General features: G+C 38.3%; 2 protein-coding genes across 2 annotated transcripts; one reads left to right on the top strand and one right to left on the bottom strand.

Moving 5' to 3' along the window:
• Nucleotides 1–79: 79 nt before the first annotated feature.
• LOC133520756 (uncharacterized) lies at nucleotides 80–3,489 on the top strand. The gene is made up of 5 exons (XM_061855391.1): nucleotides 80–909; nucleotides 989–1,111; nucleotides 1,543–1,689; nucleotides 2,106–2,330; nucleotides 2,542–3,489. Exons 1-5 carry the CDS (start codon nucleotides 439–441, stop codon nucleotides 2,830–2,832), a joined length of 1,257 nt encoding a protein of 418 aa, XP_061711375.1. The 5' UTR covers nucleotides 80–438; the 3' UTR covers nucleotides 2,833–3,489.
• LOC133520739 (DNA polymerase zeta catalytic subunit) lies at nucleotides 3,487–26,981 on the bottom strand. Its single transcript, XM_061855357.1, has 21 exons — nucleotides 26,585–26,981; nucleotides 26,372–26,493; nucleotides 26,074–26,202; nucleotides 25,697–25,791; nucleotides 24,514–25,292; nucleotides 24,073–24,253; nucleotides 23,907–24,001; nucleotides 22,362–23,830; nucleotides 22,169–22,288; nucleotides 21,218–21,902; nucleotides 20,654–20,845; nucleotides 19,611–19,731; nucleotides 11,710–11,954; nucleotides 10,988–11,148; nucleotides 10,415–10,552; nucleotides 9,940–10,077; nucleotides 8,990–9,180; nucleotides 8,041–8,158; nucleotides 5,804–5,910; nucleotides 5,099–5,318; nucleotides 3,487–4,447 (listed from the first exon to the last, which is right to left on the bottom strand). The coding sequence occupies exons 1-21, from the start codon at nucleotides 26,598–26,600 to the stop codon at nucleotides 4,286–4,288; spliced, it is 5,484 nt and encodes a 1,827-aa protein (XP_061711341.1). The 5' UTR covers nucleotides 26,601–26,981; the 3' UTR covers nucleotides 3,487–4,285.

The raw sequence follows: 26,981 nt of genomic DNA, 5'->3' as shown, positions 1-26,981 counted from the left end.
CGTTTGAATACTGCATAATTATTTGTTCGAAAACAATTGCCGCTGTTAGTGTTTGTGTTCATGAGCTGAATGGGGCGAACAACGCGCTGTGTTTAATTGCAATGAGCATTTTTTGATAGCCTACATAATGTCAACAACAGTAAACATCATAAAATTAGCTTCCCATTTATTTTTAGATGATGCATATTGGATGTATACCAAGATCAAAACAAAAGTCAAACCTGCGTGATGAGGTGAATTGGCACAGCACGTGCATCAATCGCTTAATAACTGTCAGAACGGAACGGGCGGTGCATTAAAAAAAAAGGCAAAGTGCATTGCATTTTGACTTTTGATTGAATGCAAAAATCGATCAATACGAAGTTCGAATTTTAAAAGTTTCTTTCCGAGCCGAAATAAGAAAATAAATAACGTGGTAAATTAAGCCGAGCCAGTAAAATGGAGGATAGAATTTCAATGCTTATACAAAACATAGATAAGTGTCTACTAGCTAAACTTGAAAGGAATTGTGAAGAATGCAAACATCATGATGAATATAGTTTACGAAAAGATATATTAATTGCAGAATTTCCAATAGCATTTAACCTACTTGGAGAGGTAGACCTGAGACATGTTCCATCTGCCGCAGATGTCCTATCATCTCTGCTAATAATGTACGAAGAGCTACAATTAGATGCAGTATGGAATCCAGACATTTCCAAGGAATACGCGAAACAACTAAATAATTTTCTGGAATTGTCATGTGACATAACATTTGATAACATGTTGAAGGTAAAGAGACCTTTCTATGAACCACAGGAGGTATTCGACTACTGCATGGAGAAGATACATAGGAGGCTTACATCTGAGAATTTTAAGAGATATCCAGCAACTATTGATGTGTATTGCAAACTTATTCAAAATATAAAAGTAAGTGAGTAAATCCTTATCAATTTATGATTTTGTGTCCCACTGCAAGTTTATATATTTTGTTTTAATATTTTTTTAGGACTACAGCATATCCGTGAATCCACAAAAGACATTGCCAGCATCACTCCTCCTCATTGATGATTACATGACAGTCCACAAGACCAAAGGTTTGAAGAGTTGTGCTGCTATTTTACAGAGCATGGTGAGAAATTTCAAGTAGAAATAGTTGTAAACATGCATGCTTAAATACAGCATGCATGCTTGGTAAGGGCTGCTACTGGTACTACTACGGCCATGCAAAAGTGTTTAGTCAAAACATCAAATTTATGCACCTGGTTGACATGGTTACTTTAAAATAGTCATTGTATGGAATTAATTGCACCAGACTGACATTATTTTGTATTTTCACAATATTTGCACTGACTCGTATAATATTGATTGAAATTCACTTCAAGAAGTTTGTTTAATCATCAATTATAGGCTACCTACTAATGTTGTAAGAAATACATGCTACAATATTTTTGTCTAACAATATTTGGCTTTTAAGATGAAAAAAAGAGTTTTATATTTATATAATATAATCTGATTGTCACATATTCAAACAAATAAATATTTCTTTTCTATTCTATTCAGGCATCAAATGGGTTCCATAACGGCAACTACTATGAAGTTGTGTACACAAGTCTCAAGAACTCTCTCCAGGTGCAGTATGTTGATGTGAACAAGCTCTCTCATATATGCCTCATGGAACTGATAAGGCTTCTGCCTGCACAGGAAAAGGTATTTAAACTTAATATTTGCATATAAATAATACTCTATACTTATAAGAAATAAGGGTTGATTTAGAACAAAAATCATTGATCAAATGTGAATTATTAGTAGTGTCTGAATCTCATTATAGTTGACAATTATAACAATGTTTACAATTACAAGTCTAGAGATTCCCATTGCCGTACCGTACAAAGGTGTAAACGTACATGCTCTGGAGTTCCAAGCAGTATCCCACTAATCTTCATGATAAAAATATGAGATGAGATGGGCTAACCGCATTATAAATAATAATTTTTAGGAATTATCTTGAAGAGCCGCAATTGCAGTTTCAAAGAGCCCTATTATGTGGCTTTTGCGAGCTGCACTGGCCTCTTCCTTATAGTATCTCACTTTGTCCTTATATTAGAATAATTGTATAATTTCAGACAGTAAAGTCGGGAGACCTTTTTGTAGTCACCCTGGAGCAGCTGTACCAAGAATCCAACTTGCTCAGAAAAGCCAACAACTTCAGGTTCAGTAAGAAGCTGATTGAGATCAACGGCGTGAACTGCGCGAACAGGAAGAAGATGTTCTGCACCATCATGTGTGACAACCTGGACACATGCTCCAATGTGGATGTGGCACAAATGTTGCTTATGTCTATTTTAGAGGTTAATATGTATATTTTAATTAAATGTGATACCTTACCAGGTTCAGTTTAACCCTTTAGGGGCACAACCAAAATGTATACACTTGAATGAACGTAAAACGCTCAGCTCGCCGCGCCGCGCGCCGCATGCGTCCGCGGCCGTAAACTTGAATACATGTCAATGCGAGTTAGGATTTAATAAAATGTACGTAACAAAAATAATCCTTTTGCAGTGTTTCGAAGAATGGATTAAGCACTGCTGGTGCGTCTGGAACGTTCGTCTCCCATCCGACCAGCACCTCCTCTCGCTCCTCCTAAAAGTCATGTACATCAACATCCATGACGAGCAACTCTCCAAAAAACTCCAGGACATAATAGAAACCCTCATTTGTATTTGTACTAAGGAAGACCAGCAGCAGATATTGGGGAGTTTGGAGGCAAGGAGGCAGTTGACTAGTCAGGAGTTTTTGAGGAGACTTGAAGCGACCAGAAATGAAGCTCGTGCTTTTGCGCATCGACCATAAATGAAGGGAATCATTGGCAAAGCGCGAATTCTGTACCTCTAGCACTGACTGCGCGAACGGATTGTGGGTTTAAAAGATTATCCACCTCTTCTTCATGTCCTGCACCAAAGATATGGAAGATGCTGTCTCGCATGACTTGCAACGTGCAAGGCTGAAGTGCTAGCGCCACTGTAGACACAGCAAAGAAGAATCCTACAATCGCTACACACGTCTCATACAACATTCGTGGGTTATAGTGGGTTTCCTCAAAGATATGATTGTGATTTAATATGATATTCAATGTCATAGTATCTTTATTATATACTGTGTAGATCTCCATAACTTAAGTAGATACATGGTAATCTAAATGACTCTTTAAATGTATTTATAATTATGATACTAAATGTAACTTACATACCTAATCTGGATCTTCGTCTCAGCAGATAGCACTTATCATATCTGTATTTCCCAAATGAATTGAAAAGAATTTAACTTTTTTATTCCAATCAACTAGTGGCCCATAGATAAATACATTAAAACAACAAACAAAACCTCGGGCAAAAATGTTAGCGTTCCTCCGCCCGTCGCCCATAGTAGTTAATTGTTTAATTCGTGAATTACTTAATTAAATGTATCACTTAACCATTGTTGTATTTAAATAAACACGCATAAAAATCATATTTAAAGAATTTATTTAACCTTTAAACTTCCATAGGTAAAATCAGCCGTAAAAGTGCATGGCGACTTTATCAATGAATTCATTCAAATTTCTCTCTATGCAGTTTCACAGCTCACTCTAGTGCCTATGACTAGAAATACCGACCACATAATGATTTCTTAGCTTGTCTTTTAATAGCTAAAAAGTGATGGAAACCGTTGAGGGAGCTAAAAGTTGTGATATTATTTCGACGCATAAAAAATGTCGTTATATGTCTAATGGCTCCTACACGATGGCCCAGCGTAGGCTAGTCCAAGGGAAAGGGACGCATTTAGGCGTTAGAAGGAGCAAGTGATATTGCTATCTCGCTTCGGCTGTGGAATGAGCTTCCTGCCGAGGTTTTCCCGAGGGGCTACAGTATGGAGTTTTTCAAAAAAGAAGTGTACAGGTTTTTAAAGGGTCGGCAACGCGCATGTAATGCCTCTGGTGTTGCAGGCGTCCATAGGCTACGGTGACTGCTTACCATCAGGCGGGCCGTATGCTTGTTTGCCACCGTCGTGGTATAAAAAAAAATCTCAATAAACCATTTTTTATTTATTTATTTATTTTATTCCACCGCATAGCTGCGTTCCTTAGACTGGCCTACGCTGGGCCATCATGTAGAGGAGCCCTTAAGGGGCTCACTGATTACCAGTTCACCGGATGATATTTTATTACAACATAATTATTAAGCCATACCTTAAAGAGCTTTTTTTTATATAATTTCATTTTCATTATTACAACAAAGTATTTTACTATTTCGACAGCTATTAAAGCTTAAAATTCGATAATTTCAGTCTTGAACTGCTCAGGCAAATGTGCAATGACGTCTTGCAACTCTTCCACCTTGGCCTGTGCGCTGATCCTCGCCCACAAGACGGCGCACGCCGTGTTGTTGCAGTGGACGGACTGGGCGTGCCCGCAGCATGACTCGCATATCTGGAACAATATTCACATTCTATTTAAGGTTCTGCCTTTTGGGTTATCCCCACTAGTTACCTTTTTACTAGTTTTTTCCCCAGTAGTTACCACTAAAATTTTGTTAAAGTGCAAACGCAAACAATAACACTCATCGACATATATTTTTTTTTATTTATTTAAGTACTCTATACTTATACTATACTATTTCTATTAGTTTTGAACTTTGACCAAATTTTGGTGGTAACTAGGTACTGGGCAAAAATTCCCACTTTTTACCAGTACTACTGGAGAAAAATTCTAGTAGTTACGACCAATTAGTGGGAGTAAACCTGCCTTTTGACGCACTTTTCCAACCAACTTTTCGCCGATGATTTACTTTGACAACCAACCTTCGGCAAGTTTGTTGTAGAGTTATCATTCAGTATATTATTCACGATCACTGACCCGACCTCATAGCGACCTGTTGGCGATCCACACACCGGTGCTGCGCTTGCGTCCGCCTGTTCGCCGGCAACACCACAGTAGGTACAAAGTATGTCGTCGTAGCGCAGCGCTCCAACGCCACGCACGCCGCACGCCACATGTAACACCATATCTAGACCATGGAATAAAAGCTCTTTCCATCTGCGTGGGAACCTTCCTGCCTCAAGTATTGTACACTGTACTAACCTGTTGACAATCTAGACAGCGCTGCCTCGCTTGCGCCCCTCTGTTAGCCAGCAGCGCCACAGTAGTATGTCGCCGCTGCGCACAGCGGCCGCACACGGCTCGCACGCCGCGCACGCCGCACGCCACGCACGCCGAACGCCACATGTAGCGAGCGATGCTGCCCGCGAGGGGAGCACGAGCTGTGGGAATGTCTGGTCGATGAAATCCGAGATCTTTCCACCTGCGAGAAAATAAAACAAATGTATTAGTTATTAGGCGGATTCCACACAGAACGAACCGCCACGCGAGGAAATAGGCGCAGCTCGGTGTGTGAAGACCTGCCTCGCCTGAGGTAGGCACACGTGCCTCGCTCCTTTAGGCGAAGCACGTCTATACAGACCATAGAGAGGTAAGCAAGCATGGAGTGCTGTCACTCCGTAAGTCTACATGAGTTTTCTTAGTTAACCCTTTTCCACGCATAGTACGATTTATCGACCACATACGCGCCAATAGAATTTCAACCTTAGCCATCCGATTTAAGGTTCAAATTAGATTGCACTTTGCACTTTGCGGAAAATGTGACTTTTCTTCAAATTAATCATCAAAGCTGGATTTATTACCAAATATCAGCACATCGTTTACAATATTTGAAACGGGAAGTATGAATGTAAATAATTGGCGCTTTTGGTTTCTACCTTTTATGAAAAACCTGGAAATTGGACTCACCACTTGAACACGTCCAGGCCGAGCAGCGCCAGGCAGCGGTGCAGCGGCGGCAGCAGCACGCGCGCCGCGTAGTACGCGACGTGCGGCACGGCGCCGTCCCGCGCCACCTCCAAATTAAAACCACATTTTATTTGGACGCTGTTAACTACGCAGTTCCAACCCACAAGCATCTGCCATTCGATTATAAACCTTAGTCAAATACATTACCTAGTCATTACGCGGGTCCACACAGAGCGAACATACGCGCGAGGCAATTATGCGCGTATGCTCGCTCTGTGTTGGTCTATTCATTTTAATGAAATTTTATTGTGGGTTGGATCGTTTGTGCATAATAACTAAGGCCATTTATTGGTTAGAGATACAGATCTTAAAATTAAGATAAGTTTGTCGCATTCTACGCGCACATGTGCAAAATAAATTTGACATGTCCTCAGAACTATTTAACTATATTCTATTTTTCCTAGTCTATTCCGGTGTCCCACTGCGAGGCAAAGGCCTCTCCTCTTGATCTCCACGACTCCGGATTTCGGGCTTCTTTCTGATTGCGGGCAAGTTGTTGAGGAACTTGTCAATGTGCCTATCTTCTGGCATCTAGTAGGTGCAGTACCGGCCAATAATATATCACTTTTTGTGTTTTTTCGTATGACCATGTATAGAGTAAACAATGTAGGTTAGTTTGTAGATTGCATATTTTACTAGTCATTTTATACAAATATGTGATGAATACTGCAATGAAATACTGACAAATACAATAGGAAACTCAGCATATTATTGAACAAAGTTCTAATAAAAAATATAATTTGACCATGTATGTAAAATAAAACCATGACATGACACCAATTTTTCGCATTGCTCGCACAATAGACTACTACTAAACTACATAAAGTAGTGGGGTGTAAACCACTTACAAATATTTAAAAATAGTTCTACCATGAAAACTTGGAGGTGATATATTATTGGCCGATAATGTAGCTACACTAGCCCACCTGTTTGAGTCTAGTAGTCTTCTCGTCAACGTCAGCCATTAGGGTTTTTGAGCGCAGTGTGGTATAGTATTCGGATAGCTACTATCTTCAATGTGGATTTCTGATTCTCTGTGAGCGACCATGTCGACGAGTTTTCGCTTCAGTGACAATGGAAGGCTACTCTTCATCAGCTCACTTTTCGTTGTAGTTCTGTCCCATCAGCCAGGTAAAAATTGTTTATTACTAGTGTAACATACACTCTATTCTACAAATATGCTAAAGGCAGTAATAAGGAAAGGGCTGATAACTGTCGTAGATGTTTGGTTCTTAAAAATACCATAAAATAACCAGGGTTTAAGAGTGACCCCAACCTAAGAGAATTTGAAATAGAGGTGGATTGTCAAAGTGAGTAAACTGTAAGTAAACTTTGTAGCCGCAGTAAATTTACTACCATCTTTCGACACATGATTAAAACTTTTAGAACGCCATTTGACTTTGATCCTTATTCTTTCACTGATACGAGTATGTGTTAAATTTGTTATCAAACAGTGGCGCTATCTAAGGGTCGGTTGCATCAAACCGTCTGTCACTGTTAAATCGTTTGCTAAATGTAATTGTATGGGAAGTTCTATAGTTCACTACCGAGTGACGTTGATCATTCCGCTAAATGTGGTTGGTGCAACTGGGCCTAATAGATCAAAGGCCAAAGGTATAGCGGCATCGTTTCGAGCGATGGCGCCACCACAACCTTTAGCCGATGCCCGGTAACTGGTAAGATGGCGCCACCTTTTGATATTTAACAAATCTAACACATATCAGCATACGTCGGGGTTTTCGGTGCGGGAAGATTTTCTTGTATTTATAACTTTGTCTATTGTAAAATAATTACCAAACTATGAATTAAAAATAGAAGGTAAGCTTCAAATGCGCTTAGAAATATTAAAATAGTATTGGTTTTTATAGTTTTAACCTGTTTTTTGGCTAGGTAAAACATTCCCGCACCGAAAACCCCGGGGTATGCATATCAGTGAAAGAATAAGGATCAAAGTCAAATGGCGTTCTAAAAGTTTTAAACATGTGTCGAAAGATGGCAGTAAATTTACGCTACAAAGTTTACTGAGACAATCCACCTCTATTTCAAATTCTCTTTGCCCAAACGAACGTAACTAAGGGCAACGAGAGAAGAAAAAGTTGATTCATCCATTTACAAAGAATTTGAAGATATATAATTCTGTTACGTCAAATATTCCTTAATAATGAAATATTGAATACCTCGTTAGGGGTACGAGCGAGCTTGACGAGCGGCGTGGCGGGCGCGCCGGCGCACACCAGCCACGCCACGCGCCAGCCCGCGCGGGGCAGCGCGCGCCGGTCGCGGCACACTAGTCGCCTGGAGGGGAAATGTGTTTAGAGCGTGCGTACTGTGCGCAGGGGCTTTTTTCTCGAAGTGTATTAGACTAATATTAGTCCACGAACTGTAATTTCGTATGGGTTACCATGGCAACACACTAATAATATTAGACTAATACCGTTCGAGAAATGGGCCCCAGGACGGCCAGGACCAACTTGTTACCGTGAAGTGTCTGCCAAGTTTAAAAATTCGATGTAATGCCACAAGGTGGGTATCTTCTAACGCGCACGATTTCGAATATGCTTTAGAACTACTTTGGACCCGGGCACGTCCTTAAACTACGGCCAAAAGAAAGGTATGGGCAGTGGGAATGTCATCTCGCTTTGTGTGGTAGGGCAGAGCACAGCGGATGTCATTCCAGATCTAGAGCAGAGCCCAACTGGAGAAGTACCTCCACATTACAGAAGACCGCAGCCAAATAACACAAGACCCTACTCATAGTGTTGTGTTCCTGCCGGTGAGTAAGGTTGCCAGAACTCAACATAGGCTACTGAGACTGCTAACCATCAGGCGGGCCGTATGCTTGTTTGCACCGACGTAGTATAAAAAAAAAACTAGAGGCCAATTACCGGTGTCGTCCAATACAAGTTAATTCAAATCTATAGGTACATTTCGACTGAGTCGCTTGGAGTGCTGGCGTCGAGTCCGCGGCCGCAGCCTAAGCTATTCCTGATAATATAATTTCCAGGTTCTTAAATTATTTTTCATTCCCACAGCCCAGTTTAAATAATTTAATTTGATGGAAAAATTGGTCAATCAACCTGTCATTTTAGTATCTATATCTAGGACATGGAGACACATCTTACTAACTTGGCAATCTCATTGGGAGGCGCCGCGGCCGCCGGTCGGTATCCGCCCACGCCGTGGTACTCGCGCGTGAAGAATAACTCCTGAGGGGGCATTGTTCCGTCCACCAATCGGGTAAGGGTGGATGTGACGAGCCGTTTGACGCGGGACATGTCGCCGGAGGAAAATAGCTCGCACAGGGATTTTTGAAGGAGCTAGAACAAACGAACAATATTGTAGAAATATTACTTTAAAGATTGTTACGGAAGGATAGAAAATCAGGAAAATGCGTTTTAATTACTCGAGTGCGTCAGAGAGGATGTTAAATGGATCCTACAAATGCTCCCATGCTGCAAGTGCAAGTGACGCAAGCTTACAGTGAATTTTCGAATATGTAAAACATATCGTTATTTTGATTTTTCTTTATTCTGACGGTTTCGTTTTTCTTTTTCGATTTTTTAAGATAATTTCCAAAATTCTTATAGAGTCCATATTTTTTATTCAGATACTTTTTTGTGACCCCTCTACTCTTACGGTGACCATCTAGTGCCAAATCCAAGTATAACAAAAGTAAACCTGCCTTCCGAACGTTTACGTGCCGATGGCTCGGGTACGTAGTCATGGGTGAAGATCGTGCAGTCTGAGAAGACCGTCTGGACGCCCTATAGGTACCGCTGGAGAGACGAAGTGCAAAAAGACCTTAGCGTACAGTCAAGTGTAAAAATATGGGTGTACACATCTTACTCAAAAATATGTCCCATAACTCCCATAGCATCTTATTCCAGTGTAATAAGAGCGTAGTACTATATTTATGAGACGATTTATTCGATACATATTTTTGCAATTGACTGTACTCGGCGCCGTCGACTGGACGGAAACGGCTTTGGACAGAGAAGCATGGCGGTCTTTAGTGTCGATGGCCAAGAGCCACTCGGGTCGCTGCGTCACAGCAGTAAGTAAGTAAATAAACCTACCTTTACTTGAGCAGGACACCCGTCGCGGCGCACCGTCTCGATACCTTTAGCCTCGTACACGGGATGCTCTTGGTCTGGGCTCTCGTACATGTAGCCGACGTAACGCTTCTTGGTTTGTAGGATACACGGCTGGTACACCTGTTGGTAAAGGACAATTGTTACAATACTGAAGCTATGCTAAAATGAGTAGAGTAGTGAGCATTTTTTCATGGCAAAATAAAAGAGGAAAACAACAACAAAACATAACATATAAGCCACGAAAGGTATAATATTTGTATAGTAAAATTGCATCATTTGAACGCTATCCGACAAGAAAGTAAAAAGTTTAAAAATATGAAAACAGCTTTAGCCTGCGCGTAAAAGTCGTTAAAACTATCAACCCTATTTTTACATATTTCAAACGTAATCAATTCAGCCTTAATGTTTTGATTGGCTGGATTGATTACACTCCAGCTAATCAAAACATCAAGAGTACTTTTTCAAGTTTTAGCGCGACGGGCGAAGGATTGTCCGCGGTGACGGCATCGGCTATCAACTGCCCGATCCGGAAAGCTTCCTCCCTCGTACCACCCGGCACTTGGACGAACATCGAGTCAGTGTCTCCGTATACCACCTGTTGAAAATACCTTCATCAAAATCATTAGATTTCTTTGCAACTGACCAACGATTACCTACTGTAAGTTTCAAATTTTCTAGCGTTTTACGAGGACGTTATCTTGCACCATCTTTACGACTTTGTCGATCCTTTGTGTCTAGGACGCACTAATGCCAATATTGACAGATATGAAGTTAAAAAGGGGGAGTAGCGCTTTGAAGCGCATTTAAATTGGCAAAACGGCAGTGAAATAAGCGTCCTATTTTGTACATCTCAGCTGCGAAAGTGTATGGTGATTTTATGAATGAGTTTCGTTAATAATGTGTCCATGCAATTTTGCAGCCATTGTACATTGTAGCTATCTTCACAGAAAGTGTACATTAGCGCTCGAATCCTCACTGTCTCGTACCATACAGATGGCTCTTTCGATCTAAATCTTCACAGAAAACGAACCTTGGCGTTCCAGTCCTTGTTATCTCGTACCATCTTGATGGCTCTCTCGAGCGTTTCTCGGCCTTTGGCAACAACGCTGTCGCCAACTTCGACGCACGGCATGCGGCCGCTGAAATTGGCTGCCGTGTATCCGTACGTCACGTTCGCTATCAGTTTTAGACCTGTGGAAGAAGTTTGTAAGCTAATTTGATATCGGGACTGTTTCCAGAGTGTTAAAACGGAAGGAATGTTATCTCTGCTGCGCTATTAAGGATGTTCAGCTGATGCCAGTAATACACAAGGTACTCATAAAAACGTAAAATTAATGTATTATTTAATACGAAGAAAGAGAAAAGAAGGAAATTAAAATGCGAATATAAGTACCTGAGGCTTAACCAGTTAATGATTTTGTCGTATAATACAGATATCGGCAAGTTTTGCATATACATACATAATTATTTATAAAACTCTATGGACTGTGATGAATGATAGTCTTAACCCTTTATAAGAAGTAGGTGTGTCAGAAATTATGCAAAATTATATATAATATATAAATACTTAAATACATAGAAAAGTATTTAGGAAATATATTCCTCTGCCTTTTAAAGGCTTAAAACGCCGGCTTTAAACTCTAATGACTTCACCTCGCACCACCCTCCTTAATTACTGTAGGGTAGAGTGAATGCTGCGGAGTAATCCTGATATATGTATACATATATTAGTGCATAAGAAAAATCACATACCTAGCTGTCGCGAATGCATCGCCTTCTTAACGCTTTCATCCGTCTGCTGTTTCATACTCTTCTTCACAGCCTGCCTCGCCGCGAGGATCCTCCTCAGCAACGCCGGTAGCACCCCCCTCCGAACTGACGGCTTCACGAAACCCACGCCAACGGGTGACCAGTGGACGAGACCGTTCTTCACTAAAGCGTCGAGCTTGGCTCGGGGTATACGGAGCCGCCAGGCGCCGAATTCGTAGGCTGACTCACTACAAATTAATTAACAAATATGTATAATACTTAACACTCTCAATGCCATGTAGGCCGCCGGCGACCCAAAAGTTTTCGAGTACAGCAGGACTCTATGATTTTTGAGTAACTTTATCAGCACGTCACGCTACGTCAAACATACGCGTGCAGCACGCCACTATATATAATATTTAAACTGCTTCGTACTCACTAAGTTAGGGTTCATTTTTAGGGTTCCGTAGCCAAATGGCATAAAACGGAACCCTTATAGTTTCGCCATGTCCGTCTGTCTGTCTGTCTGTCTGTCTGTCTGTCTGTCTGTCTGTCTGTCTGTCTGTCTGTCCGAGGCTTTGCTCCGTGGTCGTTAGTGCTAGAAAGCTGAAATTTGGCATGCATATATAAATCAATAAAGCCGACAAAGTCGTACAATAAAATCGAAAAATTTAATTTTTTTTAGGGTGCCTCCCCTACACGTAAAGTGGGGGTGAAATTTTTTTTTCGCTTCAACCCTAGAGTGTGGGGTATCGTTGGAAAGGTCTTTCAAAACTAATAGGGGTTTTCAAGAAACATTTTTTGATAAAGTGAATATATTCGGAGATAATCGCTCCGAAAGAAAAAAAATATGTGTCCCCCCCCCTCTAACTTTTGAACCATAGGTCCAAAAAATATGAAAAAAATCGTGGAAGTAGAGCTTAAGAAAGACATTAAATGAAAACTATAGCGGACATGATCAGTTTAGCTGTTTTTGAGTTGTCGCAAAAAGTTTTCCCTTCATAGTAAAAAGACTTACTTTAATTAGGTACTGATTATGCAAATTTGCCTATTTGTTTAACTCGGGTGAAAGGTACCGTTTCATCTCTTGGTTAACAATTTACTATATTGTGACGGAAGAGTAACTACGGAACCCTACACTGAGCGTGGCCCGACATGCTCTTGGCCGGTTATTACAGTAAGGGGTTAAACGAAAGTTTCTTCATTTTACTTAAACTTTAGCTGCAATTTCGAAGTCGAAGAGATTTTCAATTCAGAATTCATTATAAATTAAGATTATGCCAGTGAAGTATTTGTTGCAAAAGAATAGGTGTAAAAAAATCGGTCAAGTGCGAGTCGTACTCACGCACGAAGGGTTCCGTACCATTATCTAAAAATCACTTTTTTGTATAGGAGCCCCCTTATTTTATTCTGTTTTTAGTATTTGTTGTTATAGCGGCAACAGAAATACATAATCTGTAGAAGTTTCCACTGGTTAACTATCACGGTTCATGAGATACAGCCTGGTGACAGACGGACGGACGGACGGACGGACAGCGGGGTCTCAGTAGTAATAGGGTCCCGTTTGACCCTTTGTGTACGGAACCCTAAAAAGTAAGTACGTACGTGTGAATTTTCAAAACATATTGATTAGGTACGGAACCCTAAAAATTAAGTACGTACGTGTGAATTTTCAAAATATATTGGTGTGGTTAACATATTATATTTTCAATAGCCTAAGGATATTCAAATCGTGTGTTTCGAAAGTTTAAATTTTCTAGCTAACAGAGCTAATAGGACGTCTTTATTGTGTCAAATTTGGCGTCGGCCTTACACCTTCCAATTTCTTTGGTTATGCTATAGACGAGCTATGAAACTGAGTACGTATGTTACATTTTATAAAAATCTAAGAGTTGTATTGTATAGTAAAGATTTCGGCGCCGATTGCCGATTTTACGGCCCCATAATTCGCCTCGCTGGTCGAGTCGGTCTATGTGTGCATGCGGTGTACTCCATAGTTTTTACAATTGTGGTGTGTGGTTCAGATGCGGGTCCGCCAATCCCGCCATAGTAAACTGTCGGCTCGGTTCGAAGTTCGAACTTTAAGATACGTCAAATATTAGATAACTTAAAGTTAGAATAGGGCCGTATAATAATTTCGTATCGTATTTGTATTGCATAAAAAGTTTCTGAACGAGACCCGTGGTGAAATCGGAAAATCTTATATATCCACTAGGCACATAAAGCGTGTTAATGGAAGTAACTCGAGTCGATAATGAAATTGGCGGGCGTGTCATCGGCGTTTGTTGGCCGCTAAATATTGTGAATGAGCTTAGGCTTGCCCTATACAGGACAGTTTTAGCCGTTACCCCCCCATGCAAGCAAGCAAGCAAGTATTCAGTAAGGTTGGAGGTCACAGAATTACTGTTACTATGACCACCGCAACTGGCAAACAATGGCCTAAGCTAACCCTTCACAGGCTTTGAAAAGCGTGGCAGTGTCAGTAACTATAACCATCAAATTTTAATAAAAAAAAGGAAGTTTATTTTGGGACGTCCATACTTTGCCACGTCAGAGGTTGAAAAATACCGTACACAGAATTAAAAGTAAGTCATGTTTTATATGTGCGCGAATATTCAAATGTTTTCTCTTTAAATTTTTACAATTGTTCTAGGTCCACCTTAGAAGAAAAATATTTGTTAACTGAATAAACTTAATATTAAATGTTTATTTAATACAATTAGGACTACATAATATTATTAGCGACACCAATGCCGCGAGGGAAATCTTCGTCTTTATTATCACTCTTCGTAACTTGTCTTGAGTCTTGGACAATTTCTTTATAGGCTATTTGTTTAGTCATTTGTGCTCAGTCTCAAAAAATCGAATACAAAAAAGTAGGCGTTAAAAATTTACAATAATACTTACAGATAATTTTCCTATCAAAAGTCTACACACACACGGTACACATCTGCTAGACAAAAAAACTACAACTGAATTAATATCGGCCAAATACCTTCAGTGTGACTCGGTCCTAAACCGACAACGGTTTCATAGTTGGCAAACGGTGACCGACCGCCGCTACGGTGGCATTTCGGTTTCAAATAATTGTGCCAAATAGTAATAAGGCCTTAAATATATTGTGTTCGTTAAATTTTATTGTTTGTAAATAAACATTTATGTTTTAGGCCTTGTCCTGAATGAATATACTTTGCGACGCGGCACAGCGGCTAAAACACGAGTAAAAAAAGACAAACAAGTACTTATAAAATTGTTTTATACCATAACGGTGCTAAACAAGCGTGCGGCCCGTCTGATCTTAAGGTGCAGTATGTTTAGCCAGCAGAGTTATTGAAACATCGTAGTGCTTTTTTTAGATCACAATACGGTTGCAAGAATTTAATTAGCCATCTTGAGGTCTTTCATACATTGCGCACGACCAAATGTATGAACGGCCTTGACTTGCCCCTATTATTTGTAAGAAAGGAATAAAACTTGATTTAACTAATTTAGGCTTGTAAAGTCTTATGAAGAAGGGAGTAAATCTCTCGCTGCTGTAAGCAGTTACATAGCTAGTTTTAGTTATACAGGGTGTAACAAAAGTAGTTAGGATCCGTTTAAGGGCATATTCAGTATCAGGTTCTGATTAGGAAAAAGAAGAAGAAAAAATTATATGACGTAAAAAAATGTTGGCCTGTATAGAGGGTTGGCAGACTTCGACGACCGACCGACCGATTTTATTTCTACTTTTTCCTAATTGAACACGATACTGCCCTTAAACGGAATCCACTATTTTTTGTTACATTTTGTAAATAGAGTCTTGAGTAACGCCTATAACGACGCCTAGCGCAATGACGTCATAATCTTACTAATTAATGTGTTTTCAATATCTCATAACTCATACTTTGCCAACACAGACTACTCATACAAAAAGTATTCCCACTCAATAAATCAATTAGCAGTCTTATTGCAGAAAATATAAACATATTACGCGAATGTATTTGAATGCCAAGCTAATGAACTTGTTAAATCAGTAAGAGTATATTTTAAGATTTTACCCGTATAAATGTGCGTAAAGTGAGAAAAGCTTTCGTTTTAATAGGGATGTTTACCGTACGTAAAATACAGGGTGAAATTGTTATGCTTGACCATACGCTGTGGGGTGAATATGGGTCATACTGAATAACTTCTTCTATGAACAAACCCCGAAATCGCAAAAAAAAACAGCTGTTCTATAGAAAACTACCACCACAATGTATGAGACGGCAGATTTTTGTTTCGAGGTTTCGGGGTTGGCCCCATAGTCAAATTTGTTCAATATGACCTACATATCCACCCCTCAGCGTATGGTCAAACATAATAATTTCACCATGTAAATTATTTCACACAAATAAAGCAATAGAATTATACAAAACATATACCGCAATTCTTTTATAAAACATTTTTAATTTATTAAATCGCAGAAGAACTATAAAGAGTTTTTCATTTTAAACTTCATAATGGCTAATCGACTGGCAAAAGCCAGTTCGAAAAAAAGAAGCTGATTTGATTTGACAGATTTCAATTAGCATTAATAACCTAGAATTATCGTATTCTATGATAAACGTCATCATCACCACGAATCATAAGACATTTGTAGATTACACAAATGTACTAAGGTAAAACATATATAAAAGATATACATATATAGTTGTTTACCTTGAAATAATTTATATTGTAATTTTTTATTATTAAATAACGACTTTACCAGTATTTGAAGCAGGATTTGAAACCGGGGCCATCGGCTTCATAGGATCACTTTTACTGACTGACAGGTGGTCAATATATTTTTTTGTTTAATTCATAACTACCGCATGCCTATCGATCGCGCTGCTACGCAATTTAGATAAAACATTTGGTTCTTTTAGTACTATTAGGTACGTTTCTCGAATCCTAGATGTAGAGACCGCCTAAAAATTCATGTGAGGCGCGATTAATGCAGAGGGCACGTTCAACTAATTCTCACAGGATTCGAATCACGGTACTATACATACATATTGATGACGTGGAATATAAGTTCTTTATTCGGTAATAATAAATGATAGTTGCTAGTAGTTTTTACTCCCTAGACCCTACATAGACAATAAAACCCGTACATTATTGTATTTATGTAAAAAAACTTGAAAATAACACCCACGCCCTACTTATTTTATACTCTGCAGGGCTAAGATGGTCGGCTCTTTACCATTTGTCACCATGTCTGTCACGTTCTTACAAGTATGCAAGCGCGAAAGTGTCGGGAATAGAGACAAGTGATAAAAATGGAACCATGCTGCCACCGCTGGATGGTTCCATCTTAGCCCTACTGGAGTTTTTTTTTCACAAACCCATACGTGTGGGGTATCTATGGATAGGTCTTTAAAAATGATATTGAGGTTTCTAATATAATTTTTTTCTAAACCGAATAGTTTGCGCGAGAGACACTTCCAAAGTAGTAAAATGTGTCCCCCCCCCCTGTAACTTCTAAAATAACAGAAACAAAAATCTAAAAAAATATGATATACATTGCCATGCAAACTTCCACCGAAAATTGGTTTGAACGAGATCTAGTAAGTAGTTTTTTTTAATACTTATGTCATAAATGGTACGGAACCCTTCATGGGCGAGTCCGACTCGCATTTGGCCGCTTTTTTGGAGATGTATTGGGGAGTTTGAAACTGAATATACATTTTTGGCCGTGTTTAGGACATATTTTGTTATATACCTATTTGGTTATTTTTTCATCATGTGTAATCCAAAAGGCGCTATATACTTGTTTTATATGTGTGTAATATGTACATTTGTAACATTAAAAAAAATAAAAAAAATTGTTTGAAATGATGCCTATCACAAATGCTCTAAAAGCCATTCTACGAATAAGTAAATAACGAGAGGTAATTAACTAGGTATTTTCCCTCATTAGAAAACCCCGGGTGGTATTTCCGCAGTTTTAATAAAAACCGGTCAAGTGCGAGTCGGCTTTTATTCGTGATTATGGCTGAGGGCAGAACTGGTTGGAATTCGTAGCTACAGACGTTAAATTGTATCTAAATTTTAATGTTTCGATCGTTAGGTGTGCTACTGCAAACTCAACTGTGTAAACGGAAATCACTAACTTCTTTCGACAATCAACCGGTTGAAATATCCCAATTATGCAGAAATTGCTATATGCGCGCTGAGGGGATTAACCATTTTACCGATTAACACATTACAGTGATAACAACACTGAGTGTTATCTACTTGTGTTATTTAAAACCGGTCACATGGCATTAGACAATTAGTTTGAAAGCCGGATTCGATTATAGTTAACCAAAGTATGGAAGTTCTTCCAATTTTACCCGTTTATATATTAGCGCTTATTCTTGCGTCGGTCACTGGGCATCCCACGTCGATAATTAACCTTTACGGACCAGACGGACAACACATCAATGGAACATATTCGAAAGACTTGGTATACAATACTCCAGCACAAGTATTTATTGGAAAACTAAACGGTGACGTCCTCAGATGTCACTTCGAAGCCCCGAACGACTGCGAGATGTTCTACAAACTTGAATCTGGTGTTAGATAGATGTCCGTTTACGGAGAATTCTTACGCATCGCTTGGTAACAGCAAAATGGTCAGATGTCACCTAAACCAGGCGAACTCTTGTGAAGATTTTAACACCTTTGATTGACCGACATGCACTGTGATAACTATTAGCAGAGGGCACATACTCGTGGGACTACAAAATGGAAAGGTACTGCGTTGCTCCCTACAACCCAACGGTTGCTCCTGGCTTTATACATTGAACGCTTGGATTAATGCCGTAATAGAGTATAAATAAGGCATTTATGTGGCATCAAATAATAAAATATCACGCTGTTCAGAAATGAACGGCTGCACAGAAGTGGCCGCCGAACATGTAGCAGAATTATCCATTGATAATAACACCATATTTGGAGTTGTGGGGAACAAACTTTTGAAATGTAGTAACCAATCACAACAGCTAACACATCTTTGTGAGCATGCGGAGATACCGCGAAGAAGTTTACAAACACGTACTATGATTACTTTCAATGGACTTTTATATATATTGCCGAAGGATAACAAACAAGCGGTTATAAGGTGCAAGTGGGGAGCCGTTGCCGAATGCACGGACTACATAAAACATGAAGGAGCTGTGGCTTTGGCCTTTTCATGTGCCACGCACGAAATGAAAACTCGCTACATGAACGAGCAAATCACTTGTTCTTGGCAAATCTCAAAATGCCCACCTTTTGTCCATTATTACGAAGCCAAAGACAAGAGTTACATTAGAAGTGCACGTCAAAAACGGAAGGTTGTACAATTCGCCTGGATCTCTAATAGACACGAGAGGGTCTGATAAAGGAGAAACGGGGCCGGCGGCCGGTTTCGTAATGACACCCGAAGGAAGAATTTTACTTACCAGATCTCATACAAAAGAATTGATACACGCATCGCATCGCATCGAGTCTGTTAGTTGGCAACCCGGTGTCAGGAGCTGGTTAAATGGTAGTGTTAGACGGAGTAATCAATAAAATCTCTACATGTTCGAGCCACTACGATCCTGATTTGCTTTTGAATGAGCAGGTGGTACTGTCACTCTGCCATCAAGGCAGCTGCAGAAATTGAGTTAAAGGAGTGCCATACCCTATCCACATTCTTTAGTCACCTTAGTGCATTTTTAAATATTTATGTGCTGTATGCGGCACGCCTGAGGTTTGAACTCGCAATATTAGTAGCCCACCCACATACCTACTATAGATTGATAAGTGATATCACATTTGTAATATAATAGTATGAATTCTATTTCAACAATGGAGTCAATGCGTGTATTCTTCTATGCATTATTGAAATTGAATACATATGTGTACAGCAATAATAGCATTTTTTTTATACTGACCCGTTGATGTTTTGCACGCGTCCAATGCACGTAGAGAAACAATAGTTATAAGCAATCATCATGGACGGATAAAGGCTTTGGAAATCCAACACGATAACGGGATCCGCATAAAATCGAGATTCTGAAAAAAAAAACTGATTTTGATATTTTCAGCGTTGAAGTCACGGGACAAAGAACTAAGGGAAGCCCTGAGCCTGAATTACTATGAAAACCATTGTCGCTACACGCACACTACACTACTACAAAGACAACGCTATCTATGGCTATATTTATTTCCAAAGAGATTTCGAGCCCTCCCCCATTACTATAATTTGAACTTTACAGTTAAGGAAACAATGTCGAAATTACATTACGATTTGTATTTTTGAATATAGTGTCATCTAGCGTCGCGTAGCCAAGCTACCCACAACACTCCACACATTAAAGTTCAACTAGTCCACAATATATATCGGGTCTATGCTCTATCCCTTTTACACTTACAATTTTTTGCTATTTTCATCGCTCCGGTGAGTAGCGTGAAATAGTTGATGTATTCGAGAACGTTCTGCAGTTTTATGTTAAACTGATACGGATACGTGTTTACATAAAGCTCATTTTTGTATTCAGCAGTATATAAACGAGTTACAGAAATCCAATTAAATATGTAAAAAATATAAGATTTACTGACGCTATGAAATGCCACCATGGGTGATATTTGTTTTTTGGCTAGGGTTACTTAAACGGTTAAGCGTCGTAGCGAACTGAAAACACTCTGTAAAAGTGAGTGCAGCCAATCTTAATGCCACCACGTTACTGTAGTAAAGCATAGTTATTTCATATAAATGGTTTAATCCCCGACATATTAACGTATGTGTGTCTGTCTGTGGCATGGTAACTCCCCAATGGATGGATTTGAGATCTCGTTATTTGCCGAGATTGTTCTTAGATACATTTGAACTCACTAGATGGTGCTGTATTTTGCCGGGAGTATATATAAATATTTGAGTTACTAACATCCTATGGATCATTGATCTGCATTAAAAAAAATTTTTTTTATTAGGTACCTGGTTCAAAAATAAGAGGCAGTATTTCCGGAGCCCTCATAGCGGCGCGCTGCCGCACGCTTGGAGACAAGGCGATAAGATTGAGAGGTCTGGCGGCGCGCAGCATCAGGGATTCCACGCGGAACTGGGAGCCGCGGGACAGCACCTCCCACCATTGCAGTCCGAATAGCCGGGCCAGCTCGGATGTGCGGTCTGAAAGAGTACATTTTACCGGTTTTAAGAATTTCATGTCTGCACTTACATTTACAAGACCATCAAAACAATAAGTGGGTTATGAGTGATTATGACAGACTATCAATATTTTCCGAAAAGATACCTCTAAAGAGAAGAAAAGCCCAATTATGCTCAAGTTAATTATTTTGTAAATTCTTCTCCCAAACCGTCAAGAGACCCGTGTTCAAAAGTGGGACGAAGGCTGATTGCCACACTTTTTGCATAACAAAACTTGTAGATATTAATTATCAAAAGAAGTTCCTTTGATAGGAAACTGATCAACTCATCTTTTAAAACATCAAAGCGAAGTTACTTCTTTTCAAAATAAAATGACACGAAATGACTACTTACTAATCATATCAAGCTTCTCCATCATCCTCAAAGTCCCCGACAGTCGAGTGAGATAATGCTCTACAGTTATCCACCTCAAAATCTTCGACGGATTGTCCCACCACGCTGCCAACTGAGCTGCGCTATACGCCGGCACCCGCTCCTTCAAGATCTCATACATACAGTTCTCAAAACTGTAATCGGACAACGCTAGCTCGTGCCGCAACAAACGCCACACATTAAACATCACCCGACCAATAATCCTCCCTTCAAAATCGTTCTCCTCACTCCGCCAACGTTTTTGTCGATTCTTCTCCGTTATTCTAGAAATCTCTTTCACCACTTCTAATCCTAATATTAGCGCTCGTTCTAGCAAGTAGCCCCATGAACCCATTTCTATTTCGTAACCAGTTATAATGTCAGGATCGTGACTTTTAACTAGTTCAATCACTTTCTCCAGAAGATCAGATTCTGAATTTACATAAGTAATTTTCTGATCGAAGATGCATCTATCGAGTACTTTAAGCTCTGGACTGCCATCGACGCATATAATTTCTGTTAAGTTTTTTTGTAAGAAGTGGTTTGATGGGCAGTCGTTAGAAATTTTTATAAAAACAACTTGGATAGGATCAACTAAAGGATCAGGGTTCAGATCTCCTCTTACTGATGCATGGACCTCTATCAGCATTATTGTAAGAAAATCCACCTGCAAATAATAGTACATTGCGATACCAGAGCAAAAATATAGGAAATTCGAAACGAGTGGCGATACTGGCGATAATATCGACACGAGTTGCGAATTACTAATTCGTACATGTATCGTACGTTTTACAGAATATATGGCCCTTTAAATTTTCGACATAGTTATGTAATGTGCCAATTACCGCTAGTGCGGTAAAGTAGCACCATATGTACTGTAAATACTCTTATTACAAGAACTACAACGAATATATGGTCTCCTGTGTGGTATACCTCTAATACTGGTGTATCGTTTGATATGCTGTCTACATGATTTTCACTTCCACCGAAACACAGAAATGATCCATCTGGATGCATAGTCACTTGCAGACTATTATTTAAAGATGATTTATCCTGTTGAACAAACGTAAAATTTAATATCCATTGGCATTGCTCAAAATCTGTATTACATCATTAAAATACATACCTTATCATTACTTTCTAAGCTAATACTGCGATTAAATTCATCTTCGTTCAAACCAATGGCTTGCGAATTTTCAAGATCATCTAATATTTTTGTTGTTTCTTTTACTTCCACCTTAGATCCCTCTTTATCGTGATTTAGTTGATCTTTAATCCATTTTTCAACCTGTTTCTTAGTTGGTGGCTTCTTAATCGGTTCTAGAATATATTGTTTATTTCCTGCTAAAAGTGTTTGCAAAGCTTCTGGTTTGGACGTCTCTTCAGTAATTTCATTGGTTTGAAGAAACAGCAGTTGTCGCCATTCTTCGAGACTTGTGACGTCCAGAACTTTCTCAAAACGTTTCTGATCTTTAGCAGATTTGCTATGTGTCCTCAACACCATAAGACCAATTTCTACTTTATCACCGGAGTCCTTATGGTCGGAAAAGAAAGGTTCGAGATTTTTTACTTTGGGTATCTTGTAATTTTCTAAACTGGATATTATATAGCTCTTAGTAGGTGGTCTTATTTGAGGAGTAATTACAACATTAGTAATAGAGGAATTGTTTAATGACCTTGCTGTAGTATCCAAAAACTTCATTTCTGTTTTGAGATGAGTATTTGTGACTTGTGGTTTAATTTCTTCACTTTTTGTTTGAGTATCTTCAATATAACTAGCAATGGTTTTATCATCTACAGATATATCAAAAAATCTAGACTTGTTATAGAAACTTTGTATTCCAAATTCGTCTTCTTCTGGTGAAGATAAGAATGATTCGTTGTGCGACTGTTGCGATATATTAGCTGGTTTTATAATCGTGGAGCAACCGGCTACAGGCTCGTAATGCTTCTCAATATCATATTTTTCTGCTATTCCTATACTGACATGTCCTTCACTAAAATCCAGATCTGTGGCATTGTCTTTCTTGACAATTGTTTTGCTGATAGTACTATCGTCAAATAAACGTACTTCTTTCTTTACATTGACAATACCACCTGTGCCCAATGTTTTCCTAGTAGATCTTTCATGTTTTGTAGTTACAGTTTCTACCAGATCTGCAATATTTTCTAATTCTACATGTAGTCTGCTTGCAATATTATCTTCAAATATATCATTTTTTGCTTCTTTTTTTACACTTACGAAACCACAAGCCGGGCTTTTCCTGATTGTACTTTCATGTTTACTAGTAACTTTTTCTACCAGATCTCTAATATTTTCTTTTTTAATGATTACTTCATTGGTATCTTCAGTATCTGAACTTAGTTCTAAAGAACTATTTAAACTACTATGTACCTCTTTTTTTACAGCTCCTTGTATGTAAACATTTGAAATACTATCTATTGTTTCCTGAGAAACGTCTACCTCATCAGTATCACTTACATCAGATGTTTTATCTGTTTGTGTGTTTTTTTCAGGTACATGTTTCTTATTCTTAGGTCGCGATAATCCTAATTTGAACGGTCTCATTTTTCTTTTTCTTACTTTTTTAACATCTGAAAAATAAAAAAAACAAATCAATCTACATTCCTAATTATATATTAAGAAAGATATATTACAAAATATACTTACGATCATCATCGAAAGTCCCATCAAGCTGTGGTATGTTGGCTCCATCCCAAAATGAATCATGCCAAGATGGTGTATTCTCATTTGAATCCATTTCACTAGAAATAATACATTTGCGTTATTCGTAAAACCATTAGTAAATATAAAATCGACATGTTATTTAAGTTACTTTTTAAATGGTTCCAGAAGTATAGTATCTTCATTAAACACTTGTGAATATTCAGCATCATCAGAATCAACATCTTCATCTTGCTCTACTCCAGGGGTGGCCATAATACTGTCCTCTTCAGGCTTTTCAGTGTCTTCCATATCTTGCAGCATGCCTATTAATTCCAAATCTTCACTGTCCACTGAAAAAAGTTCAGCTTATTATACTTCACTTCAAAGTAGTTAACATTATAAATAACTTTAACAATGTCTGATGTGGGGCATAAATATTCAAGTAAGCGCAAGCTAGCAATAAAGCTCACCTATTCCATTCACTTAATTTTCTTTTGAATTTTCGGAAGGTATAAGGGCTTATAATTGACTCATAAACTAATTTGGGAAATGGGTTGCCTAGCTTTATCATACCTTGCTCTTACATTTTACGAGTTTTATCATTACCTACACAATATTTGACTGTAATGTAGGCTACTGTTTAGCGCCACACTCTCATCCACAAGGGTTTCATCAAGATCTTCACTGAAACTTTCATTCATTGGCCTCAATGTTTGATTTAGACTAGCATTATGTGCTTGATCTGGTAAATGTATACTGACATCTACTGCATTAAAGAATTGCGATCCTTCCATACTTTCGGCTGGATAATATACCTCTTCTACTACTTTATTAATATTTAGATCAGCTGGCTTGTTAATCAAATCTGACATTTTTAATAAATACATCTGCTCAAATTTGTAATGAGTTTCTGTTTCCTGACTCTTGATTCTTCCCTGCGACAGTGATTTGCTAGCTATAGACATGTTAAGTTGCTTTCTTCTTTCCATCTCTTGATTCCACACTTCTTCTAAACCTGGATTTTCAATTCCATCGCCTCTTCCTATTCTTTGTCTATTTATAATGTGAGATGCTACACAGTCACCTTCATAGTAACAAACACTTTCAGATTTTAGACAATCATGACTGTTTTCAATAAAATCATCACTGTGTTGTGAAATACCAGTTTTTCTGAATTTAATTGCTTGTAGATCTATGTTGCTCATTCCAAATAAATTGAAATCAATAAAGAATTGTAGTGTGAAGTTGAGATGAGATTCATGTGGTTGAAATGTTTGTCCGAGAATAGCGCCATTGCTGCAAAGTTCTACCGCTTGTTTGATTAGTCCAGGATTATAAAGGAAAACCTTTAAGTATAAATGATCCTTGTCATGAAATCCATAAAAGGGTCTGAAAATGAGAGAATAATTTTATTTGTCAAGAAATATAAGTTAAGTGTCCTGAACAATTAACATGTATAGCCTGTTAGTGTTAATTTAAGGAATAAAAAAAAACAATCAAAGTTGAATTTCAGTTAATCAATTTACTTCTGTAGCAAATTGTTTTAATTATATCTCTACTTCTTTTAACTACATCTTATATATTAATTTATAGTGTATTAAAAAAAACTCTACCCCTTTTTTCGACTGTCTCCATCAGCAAGTAAGTAATGAATTAGCAGATTTGTAAGGATTTATAAAAACTGTATCACTTCTGGCATATGAGACAGAACAATGACAAGAAAAATGATTTCATTACCCCATGGTTAAATTTAACTCATTATATTAAGTACCTAATTATCTTTGAAAACTTACAATCCCTTCACCAGTGAAATCTTATAGACATGCTGGTTTGCTGATGAGGCCTGCTTTAAGGCTATGTTCAGGGCCTTATCCAAACTTGCTGCAATCTAAAATACATATGATATTAAAACATATTTTGTAAGACAATACATTCATCATCTTCTTTCCTTTCATTTCGTTTTAGGAATTTCTAAGAAGACACAATGAGCAGCATTATCAGATATGATATTTAATAAGATAAAAAAAATATGTCTAAATGAAAAAAGTACAAAATGACTTAATACGTGTAACCTTTTGATGCTCATCAAAGGCAAAATTAAATATAAGTAATAATTTCCCAGAATTATAAACATAATTTAACCATAATTATACTTTTTTTATAAACATACTTGATATAGAAACTGTGGTTCCGGGTTCTGTACCGGGCATGGTATGTAAAAGTATGGGAAAACCCCATGGACATGAACACAGGCCTTACGGCCATCGGACGCAGGGCCGAATATACGTAGTACTGGAACCTGCCGAAAATTTTTTTTTTTATTATTATTAAGAAGTAAAAAAATATTGGTCTAGTTCAGGTCAACTTACCTTTGATTCCTAATCGTGATGCATTAATATCATAGTATCATTAATAAATCCGTTCTGGACCATAAATTTACATCGAAATCAGATACAAAGCAAACTCACCTGCTTAATATCAGACCCTCTGAAGTCTGAATAGATTACGTCTATTCCTGGTATAGGCTTGGTTAAGTAGTGATCACAGACAACGATCCTCACAGAAAACTGAGGTTTTGTTTGGCAAAATGCTGAAAACATGCCGGTTATTGAACAATATATAATTATACCATGATTTGATAGGTTATTTGTAATTCGTTACTTATATTTAGTACTACTTACAGTTAGTAGAATTCATAATTGTGAATAGTCACATAAATGACACCTAATATATAATAGGTTCATTATTGTTGAACCGATTTATTACAAGTTAAATATAATAATATTACTTTTCTCATTTCGTATTTGCGCCACTAAATAATCGTGTCATTCACGAAGACGCGTGCCTTGACTCGTATTAACAAGTGCTTAAACGTTAGATTTGACAAATCTGTGCGTCATCCTGGATGACACGAACTAGATTAAACTTAAAACTCGACTTGTCCAGCTAATGTCAATGTCACTATAAAGCATAGTTTACACAGTCTCCTCGACAATTTCTACGATGAAACCACAGGACAAGCGTTGTTGAGGCGTCTCATCTATATAATTATAATACTCTTTGCGTCTCATTGTTCGA

This window comes from Cydia pomonella, chromosome 8 (genome assembly GCF_033807575.1).
Source record: "Cydia pomonella isolate Wapato2018A chromosome 8, ilCydPomo1, whole genome shotgun sequence".
In the NCBI taxonomy this organism is placed as follows: domain Eukaryota; kingdom Metazoa; phylum Arthropoda; class Insecta; order Lepidoptera; family Tortricidae; genus Cydia; species Cydia pomonella.
Note: the sequence above shows the minus strand (reverse complement) of the source record. Positions and strands in the feature narration are given on the sequence as shown.

Excerpts from the sequence above, each read along its gene's own strand:
- LOC133520739 (XM_061855357.1), bottom strand. Across the intron at positions 26,203-26,371 it reads GAGGGTCTGATATTAAGCAG|GTTCCAGTACTACGTATATT; the intron begins GTGAGTTTGCTT and ends AATTTTCGGCAG. Across the intron at positions 4,448-5,098 it reads GCTGTCTAGATTGTCAACAG|ATATGCGAGTCATGCTGCGG; the intron begins GTTAGTACAGTG and ends ATATTGTTCCAG.
- LOC133520756 (XM_061855391.1), top strand. The coding sequence starts at position 439 with ATGGAGGATAGAATTTCAATGCTTATACAAAACATAGATAAGTGTCTA. Across the intron at positions 1,112-1,542 it reads CTGCTATTTTACAGAGCATG|GCATCAAATGGGTTCCATAA; the intron begins GTGAGAAATTTC and ends TATTCTATTCAG. Across the intron at positions 2,331-2,541 it reads TGCTTATGTCTATTTTAGAG|TGTTTCGAAGAATGGATTAA; the intron begins GTTAATATGTAT and ends ATCCTTTTGCAG.